Here is a 12,985-nt window from a genome sequence, read left to right on the forward strand (position 1 = left end):
AGAGTCTGTGTGAAATCTTATGAAAGTGTACACTTTTATTTCATATTCCTGTTTCCATATGTTGCTTTGTGTACTTGTTTTTAATTTTTTTTTTTTTTTGCTTTTTTGGTCACACCAGGAGATGCACAAGGGTTACTCCTGACTCTGCACTCAGGAATTACTCCTGGCGGTGCTTAGGGGGCCGTATGAGATGCTGGGAATCAAACCCGGGTTGGCAGTGTGCAAGGCAAACGCCCTCCCCGCTGTGCTATCTCTCCAGCCCCCTGTTTTTAAATTTTTATTCACTAATATCATTAGTTTTAAGTATCTTTACAATTCTATTTTGTGGTACAATAAGGAAGTAAGCACTTAATCATCACCTTATACTCTCAGAGTGCTCTTCACTTGAACATGAGGCTGTCTTTACTAGTGTGTTTAATATTTTGATGTTTCATGTTAGTAAACTTTATATTGTAATTTTACTGTAATTTTAACTTTAAGGTGTCTTTTCACCATTTTTTGTAACTTTTGTCAAACAACAATGCCCTGTTTGCTTAGCTATTGCTTTGAAAACAATACATGTCTCCTTCATTTTGGAATTCATGTTGCTGGGTATTGCATCTCTGGTTGCTTTATTTTCTGTACTTCAAATCTATTCCCTTTTTTCCTAGACTTAAAATTCTCTTCTGAGAAATCCACTAATGATGTTTTGGGTGTGTCCTCCTCAGTGAACGATGTTCTTCTCATAAATATTATAATTTCTCCTAGTTGTTATATGTATAACTTCATAGTGGGCCTTAGAGATAATTTTCACAAGTGATGCTTGAGTTGATGCTTAATTATATGAATTTAGATGACGAAGCCTCTCCTCCAGACTGAGGAGTTTTCTCAAACATTCTTTACTTTTAAAAAATGTTTTGTTGGGGCTGAAGCGATAGCACAGTGGGCAGTTCCCTTGCTGACCCAGGTTCAATTCCTAGAATCCCATATGGTCCCCTGAGCATCACCAGGAGTAATTCCTGAGTGCATGAGCCAGGAGTAACCCCTGTACCTCGCCGGGTGTGACCCAAAAAGCAAAATAAATAAATAAGTAATGTTTTGTTTTAATTCTTGGTTTATAAACATTTTATTGATTTACTGTTGGTTTCCAAAACTCTACAAGTCTCAGAAGTATAAGTTCACCACTTCATTTATGTATATGCTTCACCACTCCATAAGCAAAGTTTTTGTGCCTACCAATTTTATATCTATGTCCATTTCTCCCATCATGTTCTTTTATTCTTGTCAATAATCAGTTATAATTACACTTTGTGAATTATTTCTCATTTATTTAACTCACTTTCTAATAAACTTACGGAATCTTTGTCTCTTCCTCTTCATATTTATAGGTTGACATACTGAGTGTAAATGCGTATCCTACTCAAATATTAGTTCACTAGTAACCAACATATTTGGAGGATAAAGCAAATCACATATTCTTTATATAAAAATAGATACTAGGGGCTGAAGCAATAGCACAGCGGGTAGGGTGTTTGCCTTGCACAGGGTCGAACTGGGTTCGATTCCCAGCATCCCATATGGTCCCCCAGCACCACCAGGAGTAATTCCTGAGTGCAGAGCAGGTGCACTGCTGGGTGTGACCCAAGAAGCAAAAAAAAAAAAAATAGATACTACCTGTAATCTAGGATAAAGTGCTGATGAGGAATCTTCATTTTACTCCCTAAATGTCAATAGTGTTGCTTAATGTCATTATATGAATGATAAACTTAGTTGAGCCCTTAATTCTATTTAATCCTTTATTCACTTTGATCCACAGTTTAGATAGTGGTGACAGTATGTATGTCCTCTAAATGCGAAGAAGCTAAATGGCCATATGTGCTCAAGAAACAGTGCTAATACTAACAAATTACATCAATTTTCATGTTTATTCATTTATATAAATTATGTAACACATTATATTTAAGCAGAAATAAAATTTAAAACATCAATGCACCATAGGTTGTCTCAACATACACAAGCACTGTGGAAATACTACATAACAAATAAATATTAGGAGGACAATGTAAAGACTCCAGGCCAATTTGCACCCACGAGAATACCAGAAAAGCTAAGAAATAGAAAATAAAACTCTGTCCATAGGATTAATTAAGGTGAATAGAGCTAAGGTTAAATAAAGAATACTCGAGGCAGTAGACAAAAAAAAATCAACTTCCATAGACAAAGCCTATAATCACATTTATAGCTCTAACATTTGCACCTCAACAATTCTGTGTACATCCTCCTTCCTAGGCCAAATGTCCTGTACTTCTCTTCACAAACAAAGATTTCAGCGCACTCTTCATTTGGTTATTTCTCAAACTGTAAATGAAGGGGTTTAGCATGGGTGTGACCACTGTGTACATCACTGAGGTTATTGAGTTTGACCGTGAGCTGTGAGTCGTAAGGATATTAGAGCTAAGATACACTCCGAGGATTGCAGAAAAAAACAAGGAGACCACCGAGAGGTGAGACACACAGGTGGAAAATGCCTTATACTTGCCCTGCGCTGAGGAGATTCGACGTATGGAGGAAACAATCTTAGAGTAAGAATAAAGGATCCCAATCAGGGACCCAACACCCATAAGAACAGCTGCAAGATACAACAACACGTTATTGATTAAGGTGTCAGAACAGGCGAGTAGGATAATCTGTTTGAGTTCACAGAAAAAGTTGTCAATCTTCAAGTCTGTGCAAAAGGATAGTGGCAGTGTCAGTAAGCTGTGCATCAGAGAATTAAAGTTGCTCAACATCCAGGACCCCAGGACCAGCAGCCCACAGACCCGGGGGTTCATGATGACTGTATAGTGCAGGGGGTGACAGATGGCCACAAAGCGGTCATAGGCCATCACGGTCAGCAGACAGATGTCCAGGCCGGAAAAGAGTACACAGAAATACATCTGTGCAAAGCAGGCTCCGTACACTATGGCTCTACTCTGCCTCTGAGTGTTCACCAGCAACGTTGGGACAGTGGTGGAGGTGAAGCAGATGTCCACGAAGGACAGGTTGGACAGGAAGAAGTACATGGGCGTGTGGAGGTGGGGGTCTGAGATGACGGCCAGGATGATGAGCAGGTTCCCCAGCACGGTGATCAGGTACAAAGAGAGAAAAATCACAAATATGAAAGACTGCAATTCTGGTTCCTCTGAAAATCCCAGCAGAATAATTTTCAGGATGTGTGATTCATTTTCTGGTTTAATATTATGGATGTATTGTCTAAGAAAGAGGACAACAATAGAATAAGTTTTCATGTTCACTGGCTTTACTCACATATGGAAATATTGCAATTTGCAGCAGCAGTCAAGACATTATGGATAATATTGTCTATATCTCTTTTATTCTTCTCTTCACTCTCCCACATCCCTTTTGATAATAAGGTTTTGTTCCTATCAGGTCTGTCCCTATATGTTCTTGCTTCTTGCAATTCTGTGAGATACTCTTGTTTTATTTCATAATATTAATTGAGTGCTGATCTCAACTTAGGCAATAATTAGGCACTAACTAGATGAAAACATACAGAGCTGACTGACCAATTAGTTGCTGTGTGATCCCAAAAGGGACAAAACAAATTCTTTGTCCCTTTTCTTAAGTGGAATCTTTTTACTTTTATTCTGAGATTTTAGGTTTACACATCTTCCTTACACACTCTAGTCCTGACTTCACCCAACATGCAATGTCCTTGACCATATCACACTCTATCACTTTGACCACACTGTGTATTTCATGATGGGTAATTTTCTTTATATGATTATTCCCAGAGCCTTTGTAACATATACACATTTATTTCACCATTATCTGTAATTATAATACATAATCCATAATATCAGGAACTTCCATTTCTCTGTTCAGCTTTTTTTTAATAACAGAATATGAATACATATGCATTTGTACAGAGACAATACAGGCATAGGAGAGAACTGAACAAAAGGCAGCAAAAGCTGGCTATGGAACACAGTAACTTGTCAACCCAAGGGCCAGGAATATTGCTCCATGGTTGGTAACCTGGAGAGAGAGTCTGGGGAAAATTGTCTGCCATAGAGGCAGGGGAAGGGCTGGGATGAGGGGGACATTGGTGGTAGAAGATGTGCACTGGTAGAGGGATGGGTGTTCGACCATTGTATAACGGAAACTCAAACCTGAAAACTTTGTAACTATATCTTGTGGTGATTCAACAAAAATTTTTAAAAATAAGTTTTCAAAGTAAATATCACAAGCAAATTTACAAGAAATAAACATTTAAGCAAGTTAACACATAATGATAGATCACTGATAACAACATAGAAGAACAATTCAACCATCAAAGACCCATACACAGAAAAATGTAATAATCCTAGATATTTTTGCACCATAAGGGATCATTATTTTCATCTATAGACTCAAAATATAAATTAGGTGTCAGGGGTTATAACTTAAATCACTACTGTATTTTAGTTGATCTAAGGAGAAGTTGGCGTTTCAAATAAAATTAGGATATTTCTGGGGAAATATATGCATTCTTTCCCTTACACATTTGACAAATAACAAGAGTAATTACAATTAAGAATAATAGTAACAAACAAATTTGCATGTGAAATTACATGCTCATGGTACATGGAAGGAAGCCTGTAATTTAAATAAAATGAGAAACTCAAAAGCTAAAATTTCAATAATACTTAAATAAAAAGTTAAGTTGCTATAGATTTTAAGTTGGACTGGAGCAATAGCACAGAGGGCAGAGTGTTTGCTTTGCACGTGACCGACCCGGGTTCGATTCCCCTGTCCCTCTCGGAGAGCCCAGCAAGCTACTAAGAGTATCCCACCCGCATAGCAGAGCCTGGCAAGCTCCCTGTGGCGTATTTGATATGCCAAAAACAGTAACAACAAGTCTCACAATGGAAACGTTACTGGTGCCCACTCCAGCAAAGCAATGAAGCAGGGCTTACTCAGCAAGATGCTTCCTGAACCCTTTAGCCTGTGGGCTTCCAGGATCACATGGCTTATACTTGGGGGATCCAGCAGTGGCAGGAATCAAACTGCGGGTCAGGCATGTTCTCAGCCTCCTCAAGCTCTCTCCACAGTCTAACACTGGGGATATTTTAAAATTAAGGAAATAAAAAATCTCTTTTAAGATCCATGAATAAGGGAGCTGAAAAAAAAAGTACCGTCCCTCTGATGGATGGAGTTGCACTTGGGTGAGAAAAACCGAAGTGCCACAAGGTTAGGGAAAACCTGAAGACAACTATAGCATATTATGGTTAGTGATTTTCTTTAAGTTAGGATTTTTTAGTTTACCACTTCTTACTTTCTCTTTCTAGACTAAATGTTCTCAGTGATGTGGTCAGAACAATGCATGGGATGGATGTTTAGAACCAACCAGCTCTCTCCACTGTACCCTACAGAAATGTTTCTGGAAGTTGCTTGGTGCACCCTAATTGACATAGCACCTCAGCTCGGGACCATGTGTGAATTGGAGACCCTTAACCCAATTTTCTAGCATTGATATAATAGCAATGTATCATTAAGAATCCAAAAGAGATGGGCTGGAGCAATAGCACAGCGGGTAGCACAGTTTGCCTTGCACGCGGCCCACCCGGGTTTGATTCCCAGCATCCCATATGGTCCCCTGAGCACCACCAAGGGTGATTCCTGAGTGCAGAGCCAGGAGTAACCACTGTGCTTCACCAGGTGTGACCCAAAAAGAAAAGAAAAAGAATCAAAAAGAGGGCTGGAGCAATAGAACAAGAGGGAGGGAGTTTGCCTAGCCCGCAGGGTTTGAATCCTGGCATCCCATATGGTCCCCCCGAAGCAACTCCGGGAGCAATTCCTGAGTGCAGAGCCAGGAGTAACCCCTGAGCATCGCCGGTATGACCCAAAAAGCAAAACAAATAAATAAATAAATCAGTTATTTATATAAAGAAGAATCAAAAAGATTACCACATTGTGTTTAATACTGTCACACTGAAATGTCTTTAAGCTACTGAAATAAATACGTTCTCTTAATAATCAGATTACCTGACCCTGTAGTGTCCTGCCTCAGGGCTCTTAGATTGGTTCTGAAGGGACTGCAGGTCAGTGCCCTTGACTTCCACTTGCAGCAACTCTGACTGGGTCAAGGTCAGTCATTGAACTCACCTAGATGTGAACTCAGAGAGGGAGGTCTCCATAGGAAGGTCCGAATTCTTCATCGAATGACGGAGAATGAAGACTGGAGGTCCTTCCCCAGGAATAAAAGCAGTAGGACGCAATTCAGTGTCTTTTCCTCCAGCCTGAATTCAAAATGAAAACAAACAAGGAACCAAATTGTCCTCTCCAGCTCAATCGAGCTTGTGTAGCTGAGACACAAGAGATATGAAGGTACTTACAGCACCCCCCCCCCCCACCTGCTCATTAGGCACTTTTGCGTCATGTTTCTCCCATCTCTAAGCACGTGATTCCCTTGTGGAAAACACCACTGGACAAAATGATTTTTCATAATTATTTTCTTATTCTAAGATATGACTACTCAAATGAATTAAGTTTAGTGGTTGTTTTTTTTTTTCCCCCACTTCTCTCTCAATGAATCAAGTTTAATGGTTGTTTTTTTCTTTTTTTTTAATTGCTTCTCCATGAACATCTGGCCACCCACATGTCCACATCAATTAGCCTACATCTTCTTCTGAGCTGAAAGTTTTCTCCACTTCACAAAGGAACCTGCCTTTGTCACTTCAAAGCACTGACCTGGTTGGACGCCTTAAGCTTTAACTCCACAAAATTGCGTTCTCCTCCATGGGAAGAGAAAAAACTAACTGGCTTCTTTTGGCTAACTGCCTTTTAAGCTATAGTCAATTTTTTTTCTTTTTGGGTCACACCCGGCGATGCTCAGGGGTTACTCCTGACTCTGTACTCAGTAATTATGCCTGGTGGTGCTTGAGGGTCCATATGGGATACCAGGGATTGAACTCAGGTAGGTCACATGCAAGGCAAATGCCCTCCCTGCTGTTGCTATGGCTCCGGCCCTATAATAAATATTTTATAAAAGCATTTTGACTCCATAAACTTGTAGCCAGTCAGGTGCCCACTCTGGGCCCAGAGCTGCACCAAGACTAAAATCTACCTTCACTCCGGTGGCTCAGCCACCAGTGGGTGGCCCCACTGTCATCTCTCCCCCGGACCAGTCCGCACCACCCACACCATATTATGGAGGAAAACCTCCCTGAGCTCCAAATGTCTGGAGACCCAGCATGGGGACGTGTGCTGAGATTTTACCCAAAGTTAAAATACAGGTGAGGTCTAGGTACCAACTGAAACTCTGTCATAAAGCTTCTGAAGTCTAAATCTGTGCTGGTGAATCTCAACCATGGATGCCTCTATCCTCGTACATACTTAGGTATATCTGCAGGGATGCCCAAGAGCTATAACATGCATAGCACACAGAATTCACACCCAGAGGACATCACGAGAACATGGGAAAAATTATTATACACCAGCACTTTTCAGATTCAACGCGTGGAGGAATCAGCCTTCAAACACAGATTCTGACTCAACAGGTCCTACTTCATCCAGAAACTCTGAAATGTCAACAAGCTTTTGAGTGGTTCTGGTTTTTGTGTATTTTGAAATGTAGCCCCTCGCTAAGAAACGGGGCTTGTTCCCATTCAAGTCCTATGTAGCAATAGTCATTCTCTGAAAACACAAGTGCTCAAATGATTTGTAAACCATAGCCCTTGTATTCATTCAAATGGTTTTATAAATTCTATATTTAACTCTCTTCTACATGGAACGTTGAATGATATTTGTTACAGGTGACTTATGTGAATTGGGAGGAAAGAGGAGTAGAAGTCTGGCCAGGGGATCGAATGATTTCAGTATAAACACCTTAATCACACAGGGAAGAAAGAGCCTGGGTGATTCAGGACTGAGAAAGCATCCCTTCAGCACCTGCTAGTTGGCGCTTCTGTCCATCCAGGTCCATTCAGCAATCCTGATTCCTCCTGAGTCCCAACTGATCTACAGGGCCTGGGAATTAATCCCAGTCACCCAGTCTCTTAGGTATTTATTTAGTTATTTGTCTAGATTCCATTATTGCCAGTTATTTGTCTAGATTCCATTATTGCCAGTTATTTGTCTAGATTCTATAGGTGTCAACATCCCATGTTTCAAACACAACCATGGCGATTGCCAATCATTAATCTATCTGAAAAATGTCAGCCCCCCCTTACTCCACTCTGTCACCTCTGACCGGACCCTGGGAACTTTCTCACAGTTCAACAGACCCAGTTGGTTCCGGAGATTTCCCAGCAGAAACTCCAACAATGTTTTACATTGTTTTTTCTTTTTTTGGTCTAAGAACTCTTTGGTGATAACAAATGAAACATGTATTTTATTTATTCAGAGTAGTCGGAATATGTGTTTTAAACTTCCTGAAGACGCCCACATCTGAATCACCAGTGACCCCGGTTATTAAATTTGTATAGTGAGAGGTACCAAGTTAGCAGCTGCAATAAGTATTATGTTGCCTATCACCTGAACAACTTCATGCAAGAAACCAGGTTGTAAATATGCCTCCCTATGCACTCCACAATATTCAATCAGTGACTGGCCACACACATACACAGATGGTTCTGATTTCTTCATGCATAGTAACAGCATAGTCATAACGACACTGTCCGTCATGCATTTTTGATTTTGGTTTTGTCCTTTGTCTCTAGGTTTTTTTGGGTTTGTTTTTTATTTATTTATTTATTTATTTATTTATTTATTTATTTTTGCTTTCTGTCCCAGCAATTCTTGGGGGCTATTCCCAGCTCTATGCTTTGGATCATGCCCATGTGACCACGAAATCCTGGGAATCAATCCTGGCATCCAGTATCCAATGCATGACTCAGATCATGGAATCATCTCTATTTTTAGTTTGAAGTGTATGCTTTTAAAATTAATTTTTATTTCTTTATTGTAGCATGCGACCTTGCATGCATTTGTTTTGCACATGACTAACCAGGGTTCAATTCCTCCATCCCTCTCAGAGAGCCCGGCAGTTATCGAGAGTATCCCGCCTGGACAGCAGAGCCTGGCAAGCTACCCATGGTATATTCAATATCCCAAAAACAGTAACAACAAGTCTCACAATGGAGACCTTACTGGTGCCTGTTTGGTGAACAAGGGGATGACAGAGCTATAGTGCAGTGCTTCTTTATTGTAGCACTAGGAATTGAACCCAGGGCTTCAAACCTATAAGGCAAGTACTCTATACCTGAATGGCACCCATAGTCCCCCCTCGCAGTCCCACATTTTACATACATGTAGTTGGTGACACATAATGCATTTCAATAAATTAGTTATAAATAAAGTTCTGATCATGCATGACAAAAATCAAATCAAAAACATATATAACTGAGCTACATCTGAAATTGGTGGATATATATCTTGTAATAAGGAAGAAATTGACATAGAAATAGTTAAATGACAGAAATTCAAATTGTATAAATTATTTGCCCATAACTAATAGATCAATTGACATATGAAAATATCATAATTTTCAGATAAATACATGCGATAAAGATGTACACATCATAGAAGGACCACAAAAATACAATATAACCAGAAATAAAAACACTAGTAGGAGCGATTAACTTCTAGATTGAATTGTTATACAGTATCACTAACTTCCACAAATACCCCATCAAAAATAACTGAGGAAAATTATAATAATAGTTATTAGTTCTTATTTAAAGACAGCCTTCATTATGACTGTTTTTTAATTTTATTTGGGAAACCTGTATTCACACAGATTTCATTTACCAAGACAGGCATATATTTTTGTCCCAAATTTGTAATCTAAGTCACATTAATGAACAGGAAGTAAAATTCTTGAGAGGGTCAGTATTTCACCATGAAGACTTAACAACAGAGTTATGTCAAAATTGAGAGAAGAAGAGATACTTTGTTTGCAAAAGTAAGAGTCTTAATTATAGGCAGTACTGGAAGTTTCAAGAATAAACACAAAGATAAATAAAAATTCATACACCCACCAAGCAATTTAATCCCAACAGGGGAAAACTTGTACATATAAACCCCAATCTATGTTGACATGAGTATATGTACAAAGGAAATATGCAATGTTTTGTGTAGTAATATAATGAACAATTATTTTTCATATTGAAGATTGTTGTGGATTCAAAGACCATGTTAACTTTGTTCAGTCCAAGTTGTGTTTTCTCCAGAAACCTCTTGGATTCGTGTAATTAGTTGTTTGTCAACCATTCTGGTAAGTAGAATACATAATAAAAGAAGAACCTGATTCTAATAAAAGGAATAAAACTCAGCAAATCATTTCAGGGAGTGATTACAAAAGTGAATGATGATGGCTTCAATTTCTTCTAGGATAAAATCACATACAATGCTTTGACTGACAAGTGAGTTTTATTTGCCAGGGTAAAGTTACTCACACCATTAATTCTAACTAAAAGAAAGATAACAAGGATGATAGATGACATCTGATAAATTATCAATATTAAATGTAGCCTAATGAAATAATCTGAGTATTTCTCATTAAAAGTATGGAATAAATACTTTGGGTACATAGGAAAATTAACAAAGGGGAAATATAATCTAAATATCAAAGAAGGAAAGTTAGTAGTGTGATTTTCTTTGCTTCCAGTCCATTTCATCATTGCCCCATTCTCCCAACAACCTGGAAATCTCGGCCTGTAATCTACTGCCCAGCGTTATTTATCAATTGACAATATTCATGCCATTCATTTGTTTCTCTAGATACACTAGTTTCACATCAGTGGTTGGTCTAGGGCTCATGACTGGTAGCTAAGTGAAGTAACAGTGTGCTCTGACACCATAAGTGTCAATCAACAAATAGCAGGGCAAAATATAGGAGAGGGGATGCTGAGGTAACATAGGAACAATGATGGTGGGCCATGGACACTTGTTGGGAGTAACTTTGCACAGCAACGTTATAAGCTTAAACACTATTTTAACCCTATTATATAAGCTATAGCTGCTTCAAAAATCTATATTTTAGAAGTAGACTTTATGCAGTCTGGAAAGATGGTACAGCAGATAGAAAACTTTCCTTGCCTGTAGCAGACCCAGGTTCAATCTCATGCACCCCGTATGGTCACACACGCACCACCAGAAGGGATCCTTGAGAACAGAGCTAGGAGTAAGCCCTGACCACTGCTGGATATTGCCCTCCCAAAATTAAAATGAAATAAATAAAGATAGACTTTCACGATCACGATCACGAAATCCTTTTAATTATCGATTTCTCGAGTGGGCTCAGTAACCTCTCCATTCGTCCTTTCCCTGAGATCTTAGAAGTCTATCTTGACTCGGCCCTCCCAATGATGTCACACTGGAGGCTCTTTCAGGGTCAGGGGAATGGGATCCAGCTTGTTACTGGATTTAGCATATGAATACACCATGGGAAGCTTGCAAGGCTGTCCCACGTGGGCAGGAAACTCTCAGAAGCTTGCCAGTTTCTCCCAGAGGGAGAAGTAGGCTACAAGCTTCTGGGAGTTTGCTTTTAAGTCTCTGGATGTTGGCCGTTGATGGGATTACACACACCTGGGTTCTTCTGCCAGTACCTTCATGCGTGAGACCCGTCCGAACGTGTGGGGAGCGGCCTCGAGCATGGCTGTAGCTAGGTTCTGGTGGTCTTCGGCCGCTGGGAGCTCTGCTCAGGGTGGGGAGGGAAGCTGGAGCCCATCCCCTCCGAGGGGCCCCAGGGAAGACAGCCAGGCATGCAGGCAAGAGACTCTCTGCCAAAGATAGACTTTAGATAGTAAAAATATTTACATGATTTTTTAAAACGTAGTGAGTTACTTTTATTGTATGGAGCATTTAGAGTAAAAGTTAATAAGATTCTAAAAATTAAGTGAAGGAGACAAAGTTCTACGATTCCCCATGTAGTTAAAGAACAATCATTTCTGTCCTCATTACATCGGACCTGAATCCAGGGTACTTTTGAGTCCTAAAACAATTTACCTTCAGGTAGTTGCCATCTCAAAGAATCTTTTCAGAGCACCCTTGATATCTTTGTTTCTCAGACTGTAAATATAGGGGTTTAGCATGGGTGTGACCACAGTATACATCACGGAGGCTGTGACACTGGAATGTGAGCTGTGAACATCTTTAGAGCTAAGATACACGCCAAGACCTGTAGAGTAAAACAAGAAGACTATGGAGAGGTGAGATGCACAGGTGGAAAAGGCTTTATACTTGCCCTGAGCTGAGGAGATTCTCAGGATGGAAGAGACAATCTTAAAGTAAGAGAAAAGAATCCCAGCAAACGGACCCCCGCCCAAGAGAACAACAGCAGTATACATCACTGTGTTGTTAAGAAAGGTGTCGGAACAGGACATTTGGGTCAGCTGGTTGAATTCACAGCAAAAGTGGTTGATGTCTAAGTTGTTGCAGAAGGAGAGGCGCAACAGCATTAAACTATGCAACAAGGAATTAAGGACACACAGCATCCAGGAGCCGAGAAGCAGGAGTCCACACAGCCGGGGGTTCATGATGACCATGTAGTGCAGGGGGTGACAGATGGCCACAAAACGGTCATAGGCCATGATGGTCAAGATAATGTCATCCAACACTAGGAAAAGTTGGAGAAAGTAGATCTGGGTGATGCAGCCCACGTAAGTGATGACTTTGCTCTGCGTCTGGATGTTCACCAGCATCTTGGGGACAGTGGTGGAGGTGAAGCAGATGTCCACGAAGGACAGGTTGGACAGGAAGAAGTACATGGGCGTGTGAAGGCGAGAGTCATAGACAACGGCCAAGATGATGAGCAGGTTCCCGAAGACAGTGATCAGGTACATGGAGAGAAAAATCCCAAAGATGAGTGGCAGCAGTTCTGGTGCTTCTGTAAATCCTCGGAGAATGAATTCCTCAATTTGTGTGGCATTTTCTTGTATCATGAGGTCAAAGAAGCTGAAAAAATATATATACAGGCAATGTGATTACCTTTCATCCAGAAAACCATTACTGGGGCCAGAGT

At 40.1% G+C, this 12,985-nt stretch overlaps 2 protein-coding genes across 2 annotated transcripts; both read right to left on the reverse strand.

Annotated features, from left to right (window-relative positions):
• Positions 1-2,264: 2,264 nt before the first annotated feature.
• On the reverse strand, positions 2,265-3,047 carry LOC101542066 (olfactory receptor 7A10-like; the record flags this gene model as incomplete). Its single annotated transcript, XM_012934177.2, has 1 exon — positions 2,265-3,047. A coding segment is annotated over one exon (783 nt), but the record flags the coding sequence as incomplete, so codon positions are not given.
• Positions 3,048-11,972: 8,925 nt separating this feature from the next.
• On the reverse strand, positions 11,973-12,737 carry LOC101542339 (olfactory receptor 7A10-like). The gene has a single exon (XM_004615079.2). It carries the CDS (start codon positions 12,729-12,731, stop codon positions 11,973-11,975), a length of 759 nt encoding a protein of 252 aa, XP_004615136.2. The 5' UTR covers positions 12,732-12,737.
• Between the last annotated feature and the right edge of the window lie 248 nt (positions 12,738-12,985).

Source organism: Sorex araneus, chromosome 2 (assembly GCF_027595985.1).
Source record: "Sorex araneus isolate mSorAra2 chromosome 2, mSorAra2.pri, whole genome shotgun sequence".
NCBI lineage: Eukaryota > Metazoa > Chordata > Mammalia > Eulipotyphla > Soricidae > Sorex > Sorex araneus.

Coding starts and splice junctions, on each gene's coding strand:
- LOC101542339 (XM_004615079.2), bottom strand. CDS start 12,731: ATGTACTTCTTCCTGTCCAACCTGTCCTTCGTGGACATCTGCTTCACC.